A 25,535-nucleotide genomic window follows, 5' to 3' on the forward strand; every position below is an offset into this window, starting at 1 on the left:
GAGGCAGTGGAAAGCAAGTTTAACAGCCACTCGAAAACATGAAGTGGATGTAACACTGGAGAAATAAAAAGATGCCTAAGCTGGATAGGGTTCAGGTAAGACTAAATGGATTGAATCTGTGCTCTTAGCATAGGTTGAAGACTCTCTGCTCTTGGAGGTGGAACGAATGATGGCAGGATGGGATGCAGAGTTAGAAAAGCAACTGGCAGGGGGCTGAGGGGGCTCAGTTGGTTAAGCATCTTACTTGGTTTTGGCTCAGGTCATGATCTCCAGATTGTGAGATCAAGCCCTATGTCAGGCTCCATGCTATACGTCGAGTCTGCTTGTCCATCTCCTTCTGCTCCTACCCTAGCTCATGCATGTGCTCTGTCTCTCTCTCTCAAATAAATAAATATCTTAAAACAAAACAAAACAAAAAAGGCAATTAGTTGTGTTGAGAAGGCAAGAGGAAAAGTGAGTGCTGCTGAGCATATTGCTGATGCGGGTGAAGAGAGAACAGACCAAACAGATGGACCAGAACAGCAGATAGAGCATAGAGGAAGGGAGATAAGATCAGAAAGTGCAAGGTTGTGGCCAGAGAGGGAATTTCAGAGCTTCAGACCCAGGAGGTGGCATGATTCCCCACCCCCACCCCCAAAAAAGGAGAGAGGTCCAGGCCTGGCTGTGATGGGGAGAGCTGAATCTCTCCAGTGTTTTTTAAAACAAACAATAGGTAATACCTTTTATTCACACCCTGAAACCAGAAAAAATTAAAACTTGCATGTATAAATATATTAATTTGTGCAGACCTATTACTACAAACATAATACATACATTTAAATATTTGAGCCTTTTGCACTCATATATTGCATGGGAGTATAATATACTCCATTTGAAAATCTTTTATATTCTTCACAGTACCAGTCCAGGGGCATAGTATGTGCTCAACAGACACTGGCTTAATTGAACCAACGTACTTAATTAGAGCTTTTATTTTTGACTCCTGCATAGTACTGGTATCTGCTTCACCCCCTAGATCATAATGCTATTAAAATAATTAAAAACAAAGAGAGTTCAGGTTTGAAGCGTGGAAACCAAATCTTGAAAAATAACATTTTTAAATTGGCCTTAGTGTTGTGCTTTTACCCTTAATCCTGGTGCTGAATTCTATTTGTTTCCTTTGCAAAGATACAGATTCTACACACCAGAGTCCCAAGGCTATGGGGAATTCTACTCATTCACTCCACTTGCCACCTTCAGTTCTCATCAGGAGTCCTCACCCTTGCAATCACACCAGCAATTATGTTTTAAAACATAAAATAGTGCCAGCAGCTCATTGTGATGAGCTCTGAAATGGATGCAAATGGACATTCTGGCAGAGAAATAGGGATGACTTCTAACTTTTCCCACTGAATCCCAGTACTGCTGTCCTAACCCATCACTCTTTGGATAAAATTATTTTTCCTTGCTTCATTATCATAAATTAGAGTCTCCAAACTTCACTAATGTCTCTGAGGCATGGAAATAGCATTGACTTCCCTTTAAGGTTTTTTTTGTTTTGTTTTGTTTTGTTTTGTTTTTTAATGGGGTAAGAGTTCTTTGTATTGAGAATAGATAGCCCTAGATACTTAAAGTGATAGAATCCACAGGTCTCCCGCACGGCTGAGTAAATGTCGTTTGAATGGGATGGAGGTGGGATGTGTTCAGAGAGCCCATGATTTTATGTAATGTTGGAACCCTCAAACTAGACTGGAATCCTAGATCTAGGTCAGCATTAGAAGCTTTCAGACTGCTGAATCTACATCTTAGTCGTGTCCCAAATATCTGGTAGGTGTAAGAAAGAACTGCCCACTGGTTAGGTAGCACCTGCTAGCATGGGAGCTCCTTAACAGTTAGTGTATGTTGAGATCACTGGGCACCCCCTCTAGAGGTGGGAACACACAGAACATAGAGCAATGCCTAAATTGGAAGATTAAGTGAACTGGGATAGAGAACAGAGAAGTACAGTACCTTTTTATTATCATAACATTGATTCAGTTTGATCCTTCCAGCTGCCTACTCAGTTACCTATAAGGGAGAACAAGTTCCAGTCTTCTATTTCCTACAGAAAGAAAGAGTCCTAATTCTTTACCTGTCCTCTAAGGCATTGAATTTAGAAACTCACAAACTACACACTCATGTGACTGCTTGTTAAAAATAATCCCTACCTAGAAGCCCTATCCCTGCATCCCATGAGCCTTAAATAAAAGCACGTAGAGGGTGAGATAGTCTAAATGTCTTTATACTCTGGGGCCTGCATTTTTCACTCCCTTCTCTGTTACACTCTGTTCTTTGCTCTCTCCCTTTTCTGTATCATGACTATCTTCTCCTGTATTATTCTTCCCAGGAAAAGAAATAAGAATCTTAATGTAAACTAGGTGTTTAAATGTATAAATCCCTAATATGGCTTAATATGTCACCTTTCCTGGGATTATTTTCATCTAGATGACAGATGAGCAGCTCAGTGCTAGAGGAAAAAATGCATGTAGGAAGCCAGTAGTTGAAGTGAGGCAGGAAATGAAAAGGAAAAGGTCCTCTTAGGACCTCTGAAGTCACACCATGGATCATACACCATTTGTAAGGCCAGACCCATTCCAGTGTAACTGTCCACCTTTAGCTGCTCATCATCCATGATCAGTTCCTTAGACAGAAAGAAGAGTCTATGACACTCAGGTGAAGAATGTAAATGCCCTACCAAAGTGTCTGGCAGTCTACTGAGCACACATTTCTTATATGGCTTTGGGCTCAGAAAGCATAGGAGTTATGGCCACAAGAGCTGGAAATGCCCAATGCATTCATCGATAGCACTGCAGCTGCATCACATACGCACACACGTGAACACTTCCTAACATACCAGACAGACACAAGCAACAACAGGGCTTTCATACAAAGATGGGGATTAAAAGAATAAAGTGAGTTCTGGAATAGCATTTTTCCAAAGGCTATTGCCCAAACAATCTGGTTATTCTATCCCTAAATCTCCGAGTAACTAAAAGCCAAACAAAAAGCAAAAACAAAGAAATTCTAGTTCTTAAGTGAGATGTGCAGGTGACCAGCACGCTGCAGTTTTGGTAGTAGTTTCTTCACCTCCCGTGTGGAGAATTTCACCTTGGGCAACTCCCCATGGCCACAGAAGACTGGGCAGATGACAGTCACTTAATTGTATAGAAGACTCCTATTTTATCACATTACACATGCATTTGGGCACTACTGACACCACCAACACTTAATGAAATCATTTGGGATTTTTCACCCCCCAATCACAACATGGCTGTGGCCAGTACGGGGGAATTGACATCGAGAATGTTTCCCACGTTCTGGCTGAAGATACACAGCGACATACTTTGAAATCACAAGATCCACTGCACATGCATCACTCTGAAGGGTGTGCACATTCTTGACTCAGGCAAATTCAAGGGGAACATCATCTGAGGTTGGTGGAAATGCTGAGATTTAAGCATCACCACTGTAGGGATACAGGATCACACCCACCAACCCACTTCCTGGTGGAAGGGAATGATAGAAGACACCAAAGATAGAAAGCATGGATTCTAAAGAAAATTGGAACTGGTGCTCTCAAGGGTGTCTGTGGAATCTCAGAGTTTTGGATTGATCGGGTCTTTGTGCAGACCAATCTGTGGAGTAGAAGAGGCTTACTGCTGAATTCATCCTCATGCATTTTACTGGCTTGTTATTTTGGAATGAAGTAACATCTCCAACTTGACAAGACTTGGCCGTCCTTTCTATAAGTTTTCTTGAGCAGGCCACAAGTACCTTATTTGGTCCCAATTCAAAAATCCAGCTGAAGAGAAATGACCAAGGGGGCCAAGGAAAAGGTTGAGAAAAATGAAATTATCCAGCTGACAGCTTTTGACGATGGGAGGAAAGGACAAAATAGGATGTAACATCTTGTGTCAATGGATTTGGGCATTTCACCCCATGGTTGATTGAGGGAGGCGGCCACCCTTCACAAAACAAATGATCCAGTGAAAGAAACTCTGCTCGTCTGGTCAATCCAAGATCAGGTATGGGTCCCTGGCTCGAGGCAAATAGCACCTTCCTGAGTGCAGAAATGAGGACAGGGCAAAATAAAGTCACTACTGGCACGGTCCCTCACGTACCCACCCTCTACCTCTAAAACCAACTTCTGCAACCTTCCCAAGAGAATCATCTGGCCACTGAGTTTTGAGCAGATCTGGTTATCTTTCTAGAAAGGCATGCACATGTGTAAGACATATATCCAGGGCGACCTCCCTGTAATCAGATATCACATGCTTCCAAGAGTAGACTTAGTGGGAATTTTCTGGGTGTGTTTGCAGTGCTGATCCCTAAGGAGGGAGGGAGGGAGTCGGGAGGGGGCCAGTACTCAGGGACTAGGAAGAAAGAGCGGGTTTGAGATGGTTGTTTGACATCACAAGGGGGTATTTGGGAGATTTCTCAGGACTGAGCTTCCTGAAACCTCTCAGCCACATCAAGGCTGAGGGTTAATTTGACCTCAATTCTGATTTAAGCCCTTTTGGGAATCTTTCCTATCCATTTTCCCTGTGCTGACATGGAAAATATGGTGCCCCCAGCTTGGCTTTGCATGGAATGTGGTAAGCTGGGGTCTACCTAGAAGATAAGAGCGGGACCTGGGTTTCGCTTAGAGTCAAACTGGACGCAGTGCCAAGCCCAGGTGGACAGGCATGAACACTTCTCATGGACCAAGAAGATTGGTGAGGCAGGGAGGCATGGACAACAAATTATTTTTCCCTGGCTTTTTCACCACAGTGGCCTCCATTCACATACACTTGTCCCCAGACACCCTGAAGCAAAAGCCATACAAAACAATTCCCCCAATGGAAAATGAAAACCCTTAGCAAAACACATTTCCCCTTCTTCGTTCCCATCCCACCCCACTCCCTCCAGCCCACCACCCTGAATACTCACAAGAGAACACTGTATCTATACAAAATTAATTAGAAAACAAAATATTTACATATGAAATAAACACCATCTTGATTTCTGTCACCAGTGGAGACCGACAGAGCCCCCTTTGTTCTAGATTGCTGTTCGCTAGGTTTAGTTGGTTTGGTTTTTTTTATTTGAAAGGGGTGAGGTAAGAGGAAGAGTGAGGGGAGGAGCCCCTGACCCGGACAGAGTCAGGGCGAAGCAATGTTTATATGGCCCTTCTCCTTCTTCCTCCTGGAGACGCCTCACACCCTCTGTCCTCTCTCTCAAAGTCTTTTCCTTGAATCTAAGGTAAAGCACTCCACGCTCCTCTCTCCAAATCTGTGAGAGGTTCAGCCCCTTGCCCCCAGGTTCGTTTTAGAAAGGAAACATAGCTTTACAAGGCCTTCAGTTGGCTTTAAAATGAAAGATACTGAGGTAAAAATCAAGGAGGAGGGCAGGGGACAGCAGTCAAGGGCGGGGAATGAGGAAGGGTAGTGAGTCAGGGCAAACAGGAAGGCAAAGAGCAGCCCTGGAGGGGGTGACTTGAAGAGACATGGCAGCTTCCTTCCAGAGGAGGTTGAGCACCTTTCTGGTTTATGTGTCCTGTGTGCAACATGGAGATCCTGCAGTCAAGCTTCCAAACAGACCCGGGGCTCTTGGGCTGCCACCCTGGGTAAGGGGAGGAAGGCAGGACAGTGGAGCTGACCCGCAGAACACCCCCTCCCCAAGTTTCAGGACCAGCAGTGACAGATATTCATTTCCCTTCGCAAGTGTCCGACTTAGTGAAGGGGGCATTGCATCCGCCAGTACCCTCATCCCTGGAGTTTTCTCTCTAGAGAGAGATATATATATATAAATACACATATTTATATATATATTTTTATTCTCGAAATGGTACACCTGGGAGGGAAAGAAGGTGCAGCAGGAAGGTGGAAGGGCTTCTACTGAGAGTGTCCACATGGGGTTCAAGGTCACATTCTCAGGGAGCCAGACCCAGTGGGGGTAGTGAGGGAGTCCCTTCCCCCGCACCCTCTCCACTTCCAAACCTCTCCCCTTCCCTCCACGTCTCCTGAGCTGTACTCACGGAGCAAGCTCATTCCCCTTAGCCGTCTGTCTGTTCCCTATCAGTTGTGACCAGTTCTGTGGCACAAGCTCTCCTCGCTCCAGGTTAAGTAAGAAGGGATCAAAGCATTGAAAACATCCCCCTCTCTCACTTACCCTACCACACACAGCTCCCCTATTCTTCCAGCCTGACCTAGCTCCTCCCCAAACCTGGGCCAGCTGAAGGTGTAAAAAGCTCAGGAAAGCTTTAGAGGATCTTTTGCTCTCGAGTGTGGGCCAAAGAATCAGGGCTGCTTCTATTTCCCGGTCGCCTTCCTGGAAGATTCTCGGTCAAAGCAGGTTGAACCACAGAGCAGTTACTCTTGCACCTTGCTCTTGTAGGATGGTTCATCCCCTTTTTGTCTGGACCGCATCATCTTCTCGGTCAAGAACTTCCATCCTCCTTGTTCAGGAAGGGTGAAGGGGAGAGACAGCCAACACTCGGGTAACACTCGACCATCTCTGTTTGTATATAAGCCAACCGAGCAACTGTTTGGGGACGTTGGAAGAAACAGTGTCATGAGTCAAGGTCACCTTGACTGCGTGGCTGTGTAGACGACAGGCACATACAAGTGTACAGGGACACTCGTGCACATGCAGTCTGTCCTCTCTTGCCTCAAATGCACCACACAGCACGGCTCTGATGTTCTCTCCGTCATCCACCCGTGACCTTTCTGTCCCAGTTCACCACCAATGGGTCTCAAGGAATTAAAACAAACTTTTTTTTTTTTTTTTTTGGCTTATATATAAACACACATGGCCTCCTGCCCTCTGCATGGCACGCGGGCCCCAAAGAGATGTCACCGAAGTGGCAAGAATTTAGCAAAAGCCTCTTTGCCTTCACAGGCAGTAGGCTAAATGGTCCCATTGGGACGCTTTTGCTTTCTCACCTACACCTAAAGATCCGTTTGGGAAGAGCTATCCTGTGCTCACGCGGCCTCCTTTTGTTTCTCCCGCTTCGCTCCGCGCGGGTGGCAAACAGTCCTTCCCTGCTGGGAGGAAGCCTGCGCGCAGCCCCTTCTTCTCTCCACTCTGCCTTCCCGGTGCTGTGCTGAGCGAGCCCACCGCACTCTTTCCCACGACCAGGAGCGACTGACAGGTGGGGAAGGAGGAGAGAGCCGGAAAGGGAGGAGAGACGGTGCTGGTCACCGGGGTTGCCCTCAGAAGGAATCAGAACTCCAGGATTCCGTAAATAAAGGAAAACAAGAAAGGAGCAAATGGGAACCAAGTTTACCCCCGTCACCCGCCGTGACATGCGCACCACACGCCCACAGCCCCACCCTCCCGTACCCACCTTCAACCCTCTCTCTTCCCTCACTCAGACATCAGACTCAATACTAGAAAGTTTCTCATAAACATGCCCATTGCTGGAGCCGTTGAAAGCCCTGGGGTTTTTGTTGTTAGGCACACAGGGGTTGGACTGGTTCCCTATACAGATGTCTTTCTGGAAACGGCCTGGCACAGCCCCGTGAAGGGCCGAGACCACCGGCTTGTTGGTGACAAGGGCGCGGAAGTCTGGCCTGGCTTTCGGCGCCCCCGCCCCCGTGGGCTGCCTGAAGAAGTAGGATTTGCTGCCGTGGAGCAAGCACTGGTCGTCCCCGAAAGTGGGGATGAAAGGGTTCTGCGTGACCCGGTCGGGGTAGAGCGACTTGCTGAGCATGTAGCCGCCGCCGGGGTTGTTGTGGTGGTGGTGTCCGGCAGCGGGCACTGAGGACTTGTTGTTGGCAAAGGTGCTCTCGCCGGCTGGCATCTCAAACATGTGGGCGTAGGGACTGCCGTCCAGGAAGCGGCCCTTGTCTTTCAGGCTCACGCTGCGCGGGGCCAAGGCGGCTTCTTCCTTCTGCAGGTCCACGAACGTGTCGTACGAGTGCTGCCGGCGCAGCTTGTTCCGGGTCTTCTTCTGGGCCTTGGAGTTGGTCGGGCTCTGGGGGTACTTGGCGCTGGGGGCGTTGGACGGCACCGCCACGGGGGCGGCCGGCTGGTCCAGCTCCTGCAGGGAGTTGTCCTCGCTGATGTCGTACAGATTCCCTGCTTTCTTGCAAGCCTCGCACCGGATGCACGCCTGCCGGCCCGAGTTCTGCCCGCTCACGGTCGTGGGGTAGTTGTGCAGCTTGGAGGGGCAGCTGCGGCAGAAGTTGCCCCCGGAGCGGTCCTCCCAGTCCACGTTGGTCAGGTTCTTCTCCCAGGGAGCCGGGACCCCGCCGACCACGCCGTGTTTGTCGCCCGCCCCGTGCTTGAGGTGAGACCTGTTGGTGCAGGGCCCGCCTCCGCTGACCGAGTCACGCTTGAAGTCGTCGCTCTGCTCCTTGTAGATATCCGTCAGGTCCACGTGCTCCCAGTGCGGGGAGTTCTCCTTGGTGCGGAACTGGTCCAGGTAGAAGTCCCGGAGCCCTTCCTTGTCCCTGAAGTAGCGCTTGTGGTCAGGGGAGCGGGGGGGCCGGCGGCGGTAGGCCAGCTCGATCTCGTCGAACTCCCGGCGGGACTTGGCCGAGGCCGGCCGCTTCTTCAGGCTGTCCTTGTATTGCTGCTTACGCCTCTTGGCGGCGTTGCCCTCGATGTTTCCGTAGGTGACCGTGTGGGTGGAGATGTCAGACACGTCTGAGCGGATCAGGTCATCGTGGCCGCTGTAGCGGTCGCTCTTGAACGAGAATTTGCCGTACAGGTCGCTCAGCTGGCTGTGTTTGGAGGAGGGGAGGCCAATGTCCAGGGGCTTCTTGCTGATGGACCGCGGCTGCGTGGTGAAGGGCGGGTTGTCACAGTCGTAGAGCCCGTCGATGGAGCTGGCGCTGCCGATGCTGTGGGGCCGGTGGTGGTGGTGATAGTGGTCTTGGTACACATTGCTGTCCTTCAGCTGCAGGTTACCGAAAGTTCTCTCCACCTCGCTGATGTAGTCGCTGAAGAGGTTCTCCTCGCACGGCGGGTTGTTGTAGGACTTGCAGTCGGAGTGCGTGAAGCTGCGGCGGTGCTCGGAGATGTCGTAGACGGATGACTCGCGTCGGATGAAGTCCAGGGCGCTCTGGGGGGAGCCGTTCACGCCGGACAGGTTGGCCATGTTCTTGGCTGTGCGGAGCAGGCGCAGGATGTTGGAATGTGTGTTGTTCATGGTCGCGGTGGGGGAGTTCATCACGGACTGGCGCTCCTCAATCGCCACTCCATGGATGCAGCTGTAGATACCCTGGAGCGGGAAGAGGAGGACATGGGTCAGGTCTCCACCGACAACGCTCCTCCCTCCACCCCACTACCATCTGTCTCGCTGGAGAAGAAAAGTCAGGGAGAGCATGAACCAGTCTTAGTATACTGATAGGCTGACAGGGCTAGAAGCTCGCCCGAGTTGTCATCTGAGTTGGGCGAGTTTCCTATCATGAGCTGAGCTTCATGGCCTGGCTCTCCAAGAGGGGACACGGCCACTCCAGGTGACTTGAGCAAATAGACGGGAATCAGAAGACATGACATTCTACACTGCCACTCCACCATTGACTTGCATTGATTTTCCTTCCTAAGCCTAAGTTTCCGCACCTTAAAAATGAGGTCGTGATAGCAACAGACGGCAAAAATTACCATCGGCTGCCTGGAAATCGACAGCCATGTGCCATGGGCATCAGGGCTGTTCTGTCCTGGCCAGCCACCCCGGCTGCCTGTACAGCACAGGGGAGCTTAGCGCTCACAAGAGCCACTCTTTTCTAGCGCTGACACATTTTGAGTGCCTCTTAGGGTTTTGGTCACCAAAGAATGGCTGAGGGGTTCTCTTCTTGAGGCAAGCATGCACCAAATTCACAGAGAGTCAGAGAGCCCTGGGGTCAAAGAAGGATTTTTCTCCCGCTGTGCCCTGCACCGTGGGAGGGCAGACCTGGGACAGATAGCAAGCACTGAATAGGAATAAATAATTCCCTTGTTCTCCTTAGCTCCTGGTTTCCTTCTAATACTTTCTCACTCCCTTAATCTTATCATACATAATTAATATTGTGACAAAGTAGTATTGATTGAGAACTCCCTGGTGCAGCTCTGTGTACGAGGCCTTGAGGAACACCGTCCAGGAGAGGTAATGGGTTGGGGTCAAGTCCCAAGTCAAGCTAGGCTGCTAATGTCTTGCTCTCTGCCTTGATAAGCGGACACCCTTGGAACTTTTCTCCCTGGCAAGGAAATATGTGACGGGGAGGTCATTTGAATTGGGTCTTTGAAACAAAGGGGAGTGATCTGGAAGGGAAGTTGCCCTGGTAGATGGGGAGGAGAGCAGAGAAGATCAGAATGGAGAACTGCAGCTAAGTGGGAAAGAAGAGAGGGTTAGGTGAGGTGAGCCTCGCCGTCCCAGAGGGCAGTAGTGAGACCTTCAAGGTACAGTTACTCTCCTTGCTTTCTAACCCTTTTTGATTACAGCTAAGGGAAAGTGCTGAGAGTTTTTCCTCTACAAAGGCCTTAATTGTGCTGTAGGCCTATGAATGGGATTTCTATTACAGGCCATCAACTCCCACTGCTTCTGCCAGCACCCTATCCGGGACCTTAGAAAGGACTGCACCATGGAGCAATGTGGCTCAGGGACCACACTGTTCCTTCTTCCTGCTTACTTACTGAATGGCTTGAATCAGCTCACAGCCAGAGAGGAAACTGTTCTCTATCACTAAAATACTATAGGAAATTATGAAAAGATAGAACAACTTAATGAGAAATCCATTCTCTTACATAACTCCATTAGAGCCGAAGTTAGTTATATTTGAAATCTAGACCTCTATTCTAAAAGGATATCTGAGGTCACGTCTCATGAATGAATCCCATAACCTTACTGATGAAATTAAAAGAGGCCTGTTTCCCCCCACCGTCCCCCTGTGATCCTCTGTTTATATTTAAAACTGAATTCCGGATCCTCACTTTGGACTTGAAACTTAAAAAAGACCGAAGTAAAGAACACCTTAAGAGTTATACTCGTGTTTCAATTAAGGAAGTTTCTGGAATGTAAATTTCTCATAGATCAGTACTTACTTCTGAAGGTTCTGTAAAGCTCTTTAACCCCCCACAACTCACACATGGTTAAAACAGCATGAACAGTGGAACTACCAATAATATATCTTTGTATGTCAGAATAAGAGAGCTATATTACATTTCACTATTTGAATAGAGATGTGATTTAAAAAAAAAGATTAAATGATTAATACATCCCATACAGAATTAACTAGTGGTGATGGAAGGCATTTGGTAGAAGGCCAAATTTTTCATTTTGATTGATCTGTCAGTTCTTATTGGGAACCAAATGCCAAACCGCACACACAAAGCTGCTCCTTGAAGGAAAAATAATATCACCTGTTTTTTTGTTTTGTTTTGTTTTTGAGCCACCTGAAATTTTATCACCCGACCCCTTGGGGAAACGTACATGATGTAGTTTCTGGCTTTAGCTGCACAAGGTTGGAGTCAGTGCCCGCCTGGGTCTCCCTGCGTCGCACAGTGCCAGACTAAGCCGTCCTTCCCAAGCTCCCAGCACCTCCATCAAACCACTTACTCTGCTAATGGAGAAGACCATGCCAGGCTTGCCAGAACAGACACCCATAAAGCAGTGCCGGAACTGCCAATAGAATAGGTGTTCGCAGATGAAGGTGATGAGACTGAGAGCCATGGCTGCCCCCAACATGTAGAAGACGCCTGCCATGTTGTCAATGTCCAGCTGGCTGCTCATGACCTCATTCTTTTCGTTGTGGCAAATGCCAGTGAGCCAGAGAGCTTCCAGCTCCTCCATCTCCCCTGGACACATGGCAGAAAGGAAAACGAGAGAGAAGACAGAAGAGCAGAGAAAGGGGACAAGAAGGGGTATTAGGGAAGAAAGAGAAGAACACGAGAGAGAAGGAGACATGGAGAAAGAAAATAAAGTTCTCAGTAATTTTATTAATATCACTATATATATATATTAACTCACCCATGTATTCAAAAAGTATTCAGTGACAGCTCAGTGTGGGGACTGCAGTGACACAAAGATATGAGGCATTACCCCTGCTCTCCATTATCTATCCAGTGGCCATTGGTATAGAAATAATTAATAGGACTAGCAATATGCAGGTAACAGGGGTTCAAATTCAGGAGACTAATTTTGTGGATGGGGTGGCCAGTGGGTTTTCACGAGGAAGGTAGGACTTCAGAGGGACAGAATGAATGGGTACATTTTAATTTAACTTGCATGAAAAGGCGCTCCAGGTGGCAGAAATGGCACGATCAATGGGAAAACACAAGGTTTGTTTGGGAAAGACATGCAGAACAGCTCAGCCAGAGTGCAAGGAGGCAAAGGAAGCTGAACAAAAAAGGTTGAGGCAAGATTGCTGAGAGCTTGAGTATCAGACTAAGTAAGCATTTGTATTTTATTTTTAAGATAGTAAGAAATAACATTAATTAAACACGAGATTCAGAACATTGTTCTTGAAAATATGCAAACCAGATGGGGCTGGGGCAGGAGGGACAGAAAGAGATAAGCAGGGAGACTGTCTCCCCACGGACCCTCACACTTACTGATCTCTTGTTGCAGAGGGAAAGAGAAATGTTAAGACTGAAGGGGAGAAGCTTGAATCAAACGAGACCACCGAATTCAGACCTGCCTCCTTGTAACACCACTTAGAGAAGCTTTGATTAATTCGATTCATGCCAGGGACAATAACCTTTATCTACTTCACTGGATACAAGGAATTAGCAAGGCAGAAACCTTAGACAAAAGGAAAATGAAGGAATCCACATGCCCTAGAGTGCATCCGATTCTAGGCAAACAAAATTCTGAAAATCTCATGAACTAAACTGCCTGTTTTAATAACTCCAATTTGGCTAAAAATTTGAACTTTGCGTAAACTGACTGGAGCTTTGGCAACTTCTCCCAGTCATCCCTACTGCCGCCCTTCCTTACTGACAGAGGCTCTGTTAATTGCCTTTGAGTGAGAGCTACATGAGAATTCCAGAAGCCCTCGTACTAACATAGCCTGTTAGCACTCCAGCTAGAAATTCCTTATCTTTTCAGTGTTAACCAAATCACTTTTCACTCATTGCTTTGATCAAACTATGATTTTCCTAACTAGTGGAACAACCAACTTCACCTGGATCTTATAATCCAGCTGTGTTCTTCTGCCTCTCATCTCATCCCTAACTGTGAAGGTTCTATAGATATAATTTAGAGAACCTCCCGGCTGATGGCCTGTGTGGTGAAGCAGAGTCAGGCTGTTCCTGCATAACTGGATATGCTTCTGGGAGACTACAGGAAGAGTAGGTACTCCAGGCAACAAAGTGAAGAGGGTCGCAGAAGACACAAGTATAACGAAAGTACCACCTAACACCAGTCAGAATGGCCAAAATTAACAAGACAAGAAACAATGTGTGTTGGCGAGGATGTGGAGAAAGGGGAACCCTCTTACACTGTTGGTAGGAATGCAAATCGGTGCAGCCACTTTGGAAAACAGTGTGGAGATTCCTTAAGAAATTAAAAATAGAGCTACCCTATGACCCTGCAATTGCACTATTGGGTATTTGCCCCAAAGATACAGATGTAGTGAAAAGAAGGTCCATCTGTATCCCAGTGTTCATAGCAGCAATGGCCACAGTTGCCAAACTGTGGAAAGAACCAAGATGCCCTTCAACAGACGAATAGATAAGGAAGATGTGGTCCATATACACTATGGAGTATTATGCCTCCATCAGAAAGGATGAATACCCAACTTTTGTAGCAACATGGAGGGGACTGGAAGAGATTATGCTGAGTGAAATAAGTCAAGCAGAGAGAGTCATTTATCATATGGTTTCACTTATTTGTGGAGCAAAACCAATAACATGGAGGACATGGGGAGATGGAGAGGAGAAGGGAGGTGGGGGAAATTGGAAGGGGAGGTGAACCATGAGAGACTATGGACTCTGAAAAACAATCTGAGGGTTCTGAAGGGGTGGGGGGTGGGAAGTTGGGCCAGCCTGGTCATGGGTATTGTGGGTATTGCATGGAGCACTGGGTGTGGTGCATAAATAATGTACTTTCCTAGTACACTGAAAAGTAATTAAAAAAAAAATTAAAAAAAAAATAAAAGAAAGTGGAGATGAGATTTTTTTTCCAAAGCAAGCTGGCTGCTTGGTCTCCTCCCAGGATGACACTGGGGAGTACCTTATGAATGTCGGCCTCAGAGGACCCTGTCCCCAATTCCTCCCTCTTCTAGCTGAAAGAGCAAGATGGGAGAGAGGGTTGGATGGATAGATGGATAGAAGGCCACAAGTATATTTCTGTACCATTTCTCTGGATCCATTCTCTGGAGACCTTTTTGAAGGCCTATCCACTGCTCTGGCCACATGTATCTATACTAGCTTCTCTTACTTTATCCTTTAAGTTTAATCATACCCGGTGATCCTGACACATACCTCCCCGACCAACTACTCTAATCCTTTCTCCTAAATTTCACCCAGTTGTGGGTTGAATTGTGTCCCTGTCCAACACCTCCCCTCCTCATGCCATAGTCCTCTGTTGGAAGTCCTCATCACCAATCCCTTGAAATGTGACTTTATTTGGAAATGAGGTAATTGCAGACAGAATTAGTTAAGAGGAGGTCATCCTGGAGTAGGGTGGGCCCCTAATCCAATATAATTGGCATCCTTAAAAATGGCATCAATCAGGCACACACAGGTAGACAGGCAGCAGGCACATAGGGAAAATGCTATGCAGACATGAAGGCAGAGATGGGTGATGTGTCTGCGAGTGCAGGAATGCTCACAGTTGCCAACAAACCACCCCAAGCTGGGGGAGAGGCATGGAACAGATTCTCCCTTGAGGCCCTCAGAAGGAACCAATGCTGACGCTTAGACTTCTGCCTCTGGAACGGTGAGCCAAATTTCTATCACTGAAGTCACTCAGCTATGGTACTTTGTTAGGCAGTCTTAGCATACTCATACCTATCCCCAAAGTTACTTTTCTGGAAAGGCTGGGGTTACAGGTGTGGAGAAGAAAGAAGGGTCGGTGTTTTGGACTGGCTATCAGAAGAGCCGCCATCTTTGACTCACCATCTCCGAACAGCTGCAGAATAGCAAGGTCCACCTGGCGCTTCCAGCCAGAATCTTTTTGGATGGCAATGCCGTAACCAGTGGAAGCAAAGACCTTTCCGCTACCAATGGTCACCAGCTTGCAGCCTTCATCTCTGCCGGCCATGTAGTTCAGCACTGCTGCATCGTAGATGAAGGCATCCAGTTTCCTGTGCAAAACAGAAGCAAACAAACCACCCGGTGGAGGAATTTTAGTACAAAACTACCTATGGGGCCATTAATATGAAGCAGTAGGGTTCCAGCAAGCGATGGGGAGAACCCATTCAAAGTGAGGCTCGAGTTGGAACTCAGCCAGAATCTAAAGCCTAAATCCCAGGCTGTTCTTTATGTGATTTCAGGTTGAAAGGAGGAGTTCTTTCCCTCCCACTGGGAACGATGAGAATGTAAGTTGGGCCTGAAGCCAACTCATAAGCTGTGTCTGAAAGGAGAAGGAGTAAAAAGGAATCAATAAAAATAATAACCGAAATAATGAAAAGTAACCATCACGATGATAACAACAAATAGCATGGGTTAGATTTATATAACATTTTTCATTTCTCAGTTCATTACAGTCCAGAGTGGGGATAAGTGTAGGTGTATGTGTTTCAATAGCTGTGCAATGCTATTTTTGTGGTCAGAAAGGTTTCAATATTCTGTTTTGCAGCACAAGGAAAGAAAGGAGCATTCTGGGTGGTAGCAGCACAGGCTTATTAAGAGCAAATGTGTGCAACTACAGGAGAACCCAACGTATAGACACATCCAGACCTCACAAGTTCCGAAACATCTAGGAATCTCATTTTATATAGTGCACTTTCCAAGGAAGGAATATGCAGGGAAGGGAGTACAACTAGGGGTAATGGCAAGAAGGCCTGGACCAATATTTCAAACCAACATTTAAACATATCAAAAGTAGAGAAAGAAATTCAGATACAGCCATATAGGTAGGTAATATAGAGAGGTCTGCAAGAAAGAAAAGCATGCGTCCTCCCTTTCACATTTACAAGGTAAGTTAGCTTTATCCTTCCTTGAGGAAAAATAAGCCCTTTATGGTACGATAAGATATGAAACATTTTCCAAAAAGCCCATAAGTACCCGATAGAAAAGTGGCACACCAAAAAACCCCCCAAACTCCAATATGCTTGTCAACTGTGGATATACCAGGGGCCAGACAACCTACCACGGTGGTCCCATGCCCAAGCTCAAATCCCGTTACCCGATACCTCCTGTGATTTTATGGTGATAAGACAGAGTCTAACAGTATTTAAGTAAACAGGCATCTGGGTGGCTTTTCCAGAACTGGAGCCACTGGGAGGTCCAAGTGTGACTAGTCATCATACAACACAGGAAATCAGTTATAAGACCCCTTTACCCCTAAGTCCCAATATCTATGATGCTCAATTATCTGTCTTATTCCACAGCTGTGGCTTCGAGAGGCCAAATGGATAAAGGGACCAATGTGGCTGGGATTATGCAAGCCCACATATCTGCAGTTTATGAGCTCCTTTTAACAAATACTTTCTAGAGTATAAAGCTGGATCAAAGAACACCAACAAAAACTGTACCTGGAGATCAGTCAACACATTCTCACTGCTTGTTGTCTAAAAACCTTCACCCTTTTCTTCTTTCACTTCTCCCTTATCCACAAGACCCCAGAATCATTCATTTTCACCTTCTGGTCAACAGCTGTGCATTTCATGTGTAATACATGAACCTTAGCCTTGACTCGTCCCTTCTACTTTTATGGCCACTTCATTCCTGTTTCATGGTTACATTAATGGAAGTAGAATATAATTTGTAAAACAAAAATACATAGAGGTATCTGATAGCATAGGAATCTTTGTTTACTGGCCTGAATTATATTGCCAAATTCAACTTGGAAATCCACGGAAAGCAAATGCAGTCTTCTTTGGTTTAACTTTGGCACCCAAGCACAATATACCTGATTCAGTGTACATTTAATAAATGTGAGAAAGACATCAAAGACTCTGAGCTTGGAAGCAGTTCTTACCCTGTTTTCAGGGAGAGCAATGCATCATCTACACCCCTCTGGTTGAACTTTCCCATGTAGGCATGCATTTCTGCGTAGTTATTGCGAATATTCCTCTCTGTGCTGCCATTGGGCACAGTCCCAAAGCGAAAAGGGGGTGAGAAGTCATTAGGTCTCTGGAACTGGAGAGAGAGAAAGAGAGTGAGAGGGAGAGGGAGAGAGAGAGAGAGAAAGGAAGAAAATGCTTCAGAAAATGTGAAGAGATATTAAGTTAGCATTCGTGGATTTATAGGGAAGGCACCCGGCTACAGTTCACCAAATACATCAGCCCTCACTCAGGAACAGTGGATGCTAATTGAAAGAGGACTTCAACTTGACTTAATACATATCATTGAGGGCTTTCTAGCAGCCCAACCCTGGATTTAATATATAACCTTTGTGTGTTCCATTTATGCATATTGCTCAATATCAGTGATGATGGGAGTATGGAGCTTAACTGCAGTGGGTTAGTCACCCTTATACCTGAAAATTGTGTAAAACATGTTTCCAGCCCTCTTAACTTAAGGGCCTGAATACACTGTCATTGCACCATTGGAAGCTATAGGACTTCAGTGGGATGAGCTACAATGTACTCCCGAAAATAATTTGTTGGGTATCAAATATATTTTGCTAAGAAATTTTCTCTTGACCTCCCTTGACACGTTAAAAGCCCGTTATGTATTCTACAAAAGTTATAGAATAAATTGCAAAATAAAATACAATTTTAATTATGTTTCTTCCCTTGCTTAAGAACTGGGAGTGGATCTCCAGTGCCCAGCATAACAAAGTGAAATCTCTTAGATTTTTCACCCCTATGACATCAAGCTTTATTTCTGGTATTGCCCTGCAATGAGTAAGTCTGTACATTGCTTCCTGAACAAATAATTTATTCATTTGTATCTTCATGGCCTCAAATAGTCTGTTCCCTCAGCATAAACTTGCTTTTCTCTTGAGGCCAATTCATGTCCTTCATCTCAAAAAGTAACTCAAAGCAGTTTCTTCAGGACACCTTCTGAGTTCTTTCTTCCATCAAGTCTACCCAAAAGGACTACTTATGTTCTTAGTTTCTATTACACTACAAATGCAAGTACGCACTAAATGAGCTGGCTAGATTCTGAGAGCTAGCCTTTGATACAGTCATTAAGAGGTTGAGCTTAGATTGAGAAAGATGTAAGTTGAAGATCAGCTCCATCACTTACTACTGTGCGACCCTGGGCAAATAACATGAACTCTCTGTGCATCATTTCCTCATTTGCAAGAGGAAGACAATAATGTCTATTTTTCAAGGCTGTTATGTAGATTAAAGGATATAATGAGAAGTGCCTGCCATAGCACCTTGCATGCAGTGAGTCCACAATACAGATTCTTCCTATTATTTTTAACTCATGTCTGTATTGTGCATTCCCCAGTAAGCTTCCCTTTCCAACCCTCCCATTCTGTTAGTACACCTGTGATCAGACAGATCAGAGTAACGCTGCCGTACCTTGGCATACGAAAGACAATGGAGACATGTTAAGTCCTCTTGGTTTCAATACTATACCATTGACTTTGGAGATGTATTTTAAACTCTAACCTGCAAACTTAAGAGGTCTCTGGTCCTCTGGACTTGTGTGGGATTAAAGACATTCTCCTTTCACTTTTCCTTGACCTGGAAAGCTCAGGAGCTTTTCAGAATATGGGGATTTCATAAACCACAAAATATCACAGCACCAGGAGCCACAAATGCCATCTTCAGGGCTCAGAGCTGGCCATAGTCAAGAGCAGAGTCATGCAGTAGTATTAGGTGATCTGTGATGCATCAAAAGACTACTACTTTCCTGACTCAAAGGCTCCCAGTCTGATTTACCACGGTGCTTTTTGCCATTAAGAGTTTTTGCTTAATTGGTCTTGAAAGGGCTGTGATTTTTAAGTGAATTAAAGAGTCACTAAGAATTTTAGATTTGGATAAGTCACTCAAGGTTAACTAGTCCAAGCCTCTCATTTCACAGATGAAGACTGAGGCAAAGAGGACGAGTAATTTGCTCAATGTCATGCAGTGGTAGTAATGGCTAACATTCTCTGGGATCAATTGGCTTAATTAATAGTATTCCTCACTATGCACAGCAGATAGCAAGTTTAAGTAAACAGGAATATGTTTATTGGAAGGGACAGAATGCTATGCCTATCACTGTCAATTATAACCCTTCACTTGTTTGGAAAAACGGCACCCAAATCAAAAGCAGAGTACGTACTCTGGTGGGCAGCAGTACGAATAAATGGACTCCCTTTAATCAGTGATTCCCCACTTTGCTAGGACAGTGACAACCGATGCTCACAATGATCAAGATATTCTAGGGCCCAGAGTATTTTCTGAAACATCAGTGACAGTTGAAATCATGTCCAGTTCTATTCCAGTATAAATTATTATATTTCTACTTTTTTTAAAAATTGGCAATCCACGTAAGGTATAAACAATAATTTTGATTAACCAAATGGGATCGGATGCCCTGAGTGCCTCACTTCCTGATGAAGCTAGATTATGGAAAGTTTCAGGACTCCTATTTCATAACTTTAAATTTTAAGTCATCTTCAGATTTCCAGATGCCGTTTTATAACTATGTCCTTGAATAAATAAAAACTAAAGAAATGATCAAGGATCTAAAATAGCCAACAAGATAATTTTACCAAAAAAGGCAAAAAGTTGAAGGTCTTATAAGATCTGACTTTTAGACTTGTCATAAAATGATAGTGATTGTGAAGGTGTGACATTAGCATAGAGAGAATAAGGAGATTAATCAGAAGACAGTAGAGTGTCCATCCATACACCAACAAATATGGTGCAAAGGCAGATAAAGTGGAGATGGGAGTGTCTTCAACAAATGGTGCTGGAACAATTAGATATCCATATGCAAAAAAAAAAAAAAAAAAAAAACCACCAAAAAACTTCATTTCATTTCACACCTGATGAGATACAGAGAAATTAACACAAAGTGAATCGGACACCTAAATATGAACTATAATATTTCTAGAAGAAAATACCGGAAAAAGTCTTTGTAGCCCGAGTTACACAAAGATTTCTACATATGACACCAAAAGCACAATCCACCAAAAGAAAGGAAAAAAAAAATTAGACTTCATCAAAATTAAGAACTCTTTGAAAGACAGTTAAGATCATGAAGAGATAAGCCACCAGTAGAGAGAAAATATTTGAAAATCAATTAAAGCTATTAAAAATCTAAAGGAAGTAAATGAAAACAGAGCAGGGCTCTGATTGAAAGCATCTTCCAGAAGTTAAGAATCAGAGGAACCAGCCAGTATTGAAAGAATGGGAAAGTATAGTCTTGGAAAGGACTGGTCTTGGAGGCAGATAATTTGTGTTTGGCTTCTAACTCTTTCTCTGACCAGCTGTGAACATGGGCAAGTTACTTGTATTTACAGAGCCCCATTTTTCTGGAAGCATTATTTTTGATCAATAATAAGATAATAGATAGGAAACCACTTTACCCAATATCTGGCACATGGCGGATTCTAAAAATTATTAACTGCTTCTGTGAGGGCGAAACTTTAATATCTAAAATTATCTTATGTTAGCCAGTGTTTCCTGAAACTCTTGTTCTCCAATTTGTTCCTTAAACTAGGCCAGCTCTGGTGACCAGGAATGTGAGTTTGCTGCCCTAGAATTAACCAATGCAGAAGCAGGAGTGAGCTTGGCTTTTTCTTTGAAACTTCTTGTCCCAGCTTGTGAGGTTTAAATAAAACTCAGGTTTTTGTTTGTTTTTTTTTTTAATAATTTTTTAAAACTGTCATGGGAACTTGAACTTGACTAAAATTCATGACCACTGAGAACTGCATGTTCAGCGAGGCCTGTAGGGGAAGAAGGAAACAATGATCTTCCAAATACCTTGATGCTTCCACTAAATGTCCCGTAATAAACCATACCCCAAGCTGTGAGGCATTACAGAGCACTTGTTTAACCTGAATAGTAATCAGTGCTCTCTGGGGCTTGGGAAGGGAGTAGTATTTTGGCCTGTCAAGAACTAAGCATCTTAAAATCCACAGAACAGGGAGGACCCCAAGAAACAATTAAAAAAAAATTTTAAAAGCCCAAATACACTAAGGAGAGTGGTACTGGACTAAAACATTCTGTCTGATTTTATGGTAGTGACCTTTAACACAGTATTCCTCATGAAATATAATGAGTAATGTAACATGTAATGGCCGACCTTGAACATAGAAACTTTTTCCAGAGATCTGCCGATGAGAATTATAACAACAGATTTAGACAGAGAAATAAAAATGCAGAAAGGAACCTTAAGGATCAGCCGCACTTCACAGGTGAGGAAACTGAAGCCCGGAAGAGACCAAGTAAGTTGTCCAAGGCCACATGGGGAAGCAGGAGGACAAGCTGAGGCCTGACCTCTGGGAGCCGAGCCTTCCCACTGCCAACTCCGAGGCTGGCTGACGAGCCCTACACCTGTGTGCTGGGATGGAAGACGGCTCGCTCGAAGTGGGGCCCCAGGGGAGGGTATCCTTCCCTTTTCGGCACATCATGTGCTGACTCACACTCACCCCGTGGAATCAACACATGGCTTCCAGCAATCACTGTGGGCCTGCACTTGCACAAGGGCAAAACCAGGCTGAATGTGCTGAGAACTGTCATCCTACCTGATTCTCCTGGACAGAGGCAGGGAAGCAGAGTTCAGCCCCCTTAGCTGTTCAGACCATCGTCTCAGCCCCCATCTTAGTAACCTCCAAGTGAATTAGTCTTGGCAGCCGTGCCAAGACAAAGGTGCTAGAAGGCCAGGAGCAAAGGCCCCTGCCCTCTCCCAAAGACAAAGGGACTGGAGGGTCCTGGGGCTGCCATGGCTGCCGCCTTCCCAACAGAGACCTTCTCATAGAGCCTTCTGCAGAGAGAAGGGGAAAGGTATGCAGGGATCTGCTCCATTTCATTTTACTTATTAAAGAAATATACAAACTTATTTTCATGTGTATAAGGCATTATTAATTCACTCATAGTCTTACCTGTATCCAACACCTATGTATTTGCTGGTAATAACTCACATTATCTCCTTTAACTGTAATAATTAAAATGCATCAATTCATTTGGTAAATATTTGCCAAGCATCTGTTAGTGGAGAGGACTGTATTAAGAACTATGGATACACAGATGAAAAAAGAAAATCCAGCTCTGTTTTCGAAAGATTTAACTATTAGAGAGTCAGAGATGTAAACATTCATTCATTTTTTTTCATTCATTCCTTTATTCACCCCTTTATTCTTTCATTCATGCAGATACTCAGCAGGGATTTGCCGGCATCTGCCACGTGCACCTGCTCTTCCGGGTGCTGGGGACACAGTATGAAGAAGAAGAAGATGCTGCTTTTATAGAGTGCATATCATAAAGGAGGGAGGCAAATAATAGAGCCCCCTCTTTAAATGTAGTGGACTCCTAGACAACCACCAATTCCTTGTTCCTCCTCCCACTGAGGGATGAGGTCTATGTTCCCTGCCCTTCATTCTGGCCAGGCCTCGGCAACTTGCTTGGCCAGCAGAAGGTGCAGAAGTAACATTCTGGGACTTCTGAGGCTAGGTCATAAGAAGCTTTGCAATTCCCACCTGGGCCTCCTGGAACCTCGCTTCCGGGGAAGCAGTCCACTGTGCAGAAAGTCCAAGAGCACTGAGGCCACCATACTGGAGCCATCACAGTCCCATGCAAGATCCCAGCCTAGCCCCAGCTTCCAGTGACTCCAGTCAGGGTACCAGGTAGGAGACGAAAGCCATCATGGACCCTGCAGCCCAGCCCTGCTGCCCAATGACTACCGCAGTCACCTCACTTGATGCCACATGAGGTGGAAGAATCAGCCAGTCGAGCCCTGCCCAAATATATGACCCCGACTCTCCCTCACCCCCAACCAAATGGTCAAACACCATGGAATGGTTCTTGCTTCAAGCCCCTGGGTGCTGGGGTAGCTCGCTGTGTAGCAACAGATAACTGGAACACAGACGATGTCATGGAGTGCAAACGAAGGGCTAGGAAGGAGCTGAAACAGCTGTCAGATAGGAAAGAGTGACAAGCAGAAGAACAAGTTCTGACCGGCTGTCCTGCCCAGGCCCTTCAGAGCAGGTGGCATCTGAGTGAAGACCCACGTGATGTGAAGGAAGCAGGCATCCAAGGACTGAGGGGGAGTGTGGAGTGGTGCCAGGGAACAGCAGACACAAAAGCCTGACCAGGGATGAGCTCGGTGTGGGGAGGGGGGCAGTGAAGCATGTGAGTCATGCTGGGGCACAGGCGTGCCTACCCAGCAGTCCGGAAGCTGCAGCATGGGGGTCAAGGCTGGAAGAGAGAGCCTTCCCCTTCAATGAGAGGGGCAAAGGAGTTTCTAGATAGTGACAGGTGTGCCGAGACATAGGGCGGTGAAAGGGTCTGGGCATGACTGGAGATCCCGCGTGCCTTGTCACTGTCAGAGCCCAACACGGCTGAGGACAGTGACAGAACCTGGAATCACAAAGGGAATTGAATTTTGAATTCTGTGCAAAGTAGTTTCCAGTTCATGCTCTAGGGGATAAGAAAGAGCAGAGCCTCTGGAGCCAAACTGTCTGCATTCAAATCCTGGCTCTGCTGCTGGAGCACTGTGTGACCTCGAGAATCTTGCTTAACTTCTCTGTGCCCCAGTTTCCACATTTGTACGGTGGGGCTAATAACAGAGCCTACCTCATCAGGCTTCTCAATAGTCAAGCAGTTAGTCTGGGCACAATGTTGCATGGTGCCTGGCACGTGATCAAGACACCATACTGTTACTGCTATCATTATTGTTGGCTTCCATTGTTGTCAGAAGCAACTGAAGGACTCTGGCAGTGTGTTAAGAGTAGGTTTTTGTGTTAGAAAGAGCCCAGAGGTCTAAGCATGAAGGAAAAGTTGGAGGACAGAGATTGAGAGGGGCAGAGCAGGACTTGAGCCCCCCAGATGGTCTACACACCCGGGGAAGCAAGGAGGAACAGAAGCATCTCTAGACAATGACCCTCCCACCCAAGAATATGAAAAATGGCAGGTGCACAACGAGATAAAACACAAGACCACACAGGCATGGACCGGCACCACCAGAATTCCGAAAGAGAAAGGCTGCAACCAGCCTGGAGGGTTTCATGGAGGAGGCTGGATTTAAGCCAGCAGGGAGGATGGGCTGGATTTGGAAGGGTGGAGATGGGAAGTTAACTTTGGTTTACATTGCAAAAATCCCTCTGCTTTCAGACCCCTCCCCCAACACGGCTTAGATTCCGTGGTGAGTGAGGAAACATTTTAGAGACGTCTTTGAGGATGTGATGCCAGGAGAAAGAGCAGGTTCTGCAAACAAAACAAAAACCCTCCTAAATGTTGACTGTGCACAGGCTGTCGTGCTGAGCATCAGACAAAGCCCAGCGAGGTTAATTAGAATTAGATGTTATGAATGATGGCAGCTCTACTAAAGTGGAGAAGGTGGCAAGAAAATGCCTTCTGGGGTAGTTGGCTGCCCTGAAAAATGGTCCTTGTCATTCAGTGGGAGTCTGGTCAGCATACGCGGATTAGGGCAAACCGGGAACTTGACCTTGGGGGGAACAGACACCGTATGCCCTGTTTGCAGGGTCCATCCACATGGGACATGGAATCTGGGGGCTTTTGTCTTCAAAGCCTGACAATCCTGCACATAAATATTCATCCCATTCTGCCCGCTTTTTCATTTGAATCACAAAAAGGATCAATGCCCAAATGCCACTCAGCCTTCCAAGGCACCCGCGGGAAAAGGTAGGAAGACTTCAGATACAAGGGTGGCGTTTGGCCCATATTACTAATTATGAGGCTGCAGTAGAACATCAGAATCCTGAAGGGCCCACTTTTTTTTTTTTTACCTACCCAGCACTCCCCATTATCATTCTCATTACCATGCCTACCCTGTTTCACCACTTCTCTTAGTACTGACTTTTACTATTTTTGTGAAATTTCTTATTCTATTCATTCATTCATTTTAAAATTGTGGTAAAAGTATTAATAACATTAAATTTAGTGCAAAATTTTGTCTCATTTTCTTTTGTTAAAGATTTGATCTCTTGGGACGCCTGGGTGGCTCAGTGGGTTAAGCAGCTGCCTTCGGCTCAGGTTATGATCCCGGCGTCCTGGGATCGAGTCCCACATTGGGCTCCTTGCTCGGCAGGGAGCCTGCTTCTCCCTCTGCCTCTGCCTGCCATTCTGTCTGCCTGTGCTCGCTCTCTCTCCCTCTCTCTGACAAATAAATAAAATCTTAAAAAAAAAAAATAAAGATTTGATCTCTTTTAGAGAGGGACAGAGAGTGTGAGCAGAGGGAGTGGCAGAGGGAGAGGGAGGGAATCTCAGGCAGACTCAGTGCTGCTCGTGGAGCCCGACACAGGGCTCCATCTTACTATCCATGAGGTCATGACTTGAGCCAAAATCCTAGCCAAAATGACCTAACGACTGAGC

At 45.8% G+C, this 25,535-nt stretch overlaps 1 protein-coding gene across 1 annotated transcript in view; it reads right to left on the reverse strand.

Moving 5' to 3' along the window:
• Positions 1-7,369: 7,369 nt before the first annotated feature.
• Positions 7,370-25,535, reverse strand: part of GRIN2B (glutamate ionotropic receptor NMDA type subunit 2B) — a 403,262-nt gene continuing 385,096 nt past the window's right edge. The window contains exons 10-13 of the mRNA XM_059404761.1: positions 17,069-17,229; positions 15,043-15,230; positions 11,540-11,778; positions 7,370-9,226 (exon numbers count right to left, since the gene is read on the reverse strand). Coding sequence (XP_059260744.1) covers positions 7,370-9,226; positions 11,540-11,778; positions 15,043-15,230; positions 17,069-17,229 — 2,445 coding nt within the window. The remainder of the gene's footprint in view (positions 9,227-11,539; positions 11,779-15,042; positions 15,231-17,068; positions 17,230-25,535) is intronic.

The sequence above is a fragment of the Mustela nigripes genome, chromosome 6, assembly GCF_022355385.1.
Source record: "Mustela nigripes isolate SB6536 chromosome 6, MUSNIG.SB6536, whole genome shotgun sequence".
NCBI classification, from domain to species: domain Eukaryota; kingdom Metazoa; phylum Chordata; class Mammalia; order Carnivora; family Mustelidae; genus Mustela; species Mustela nigripes.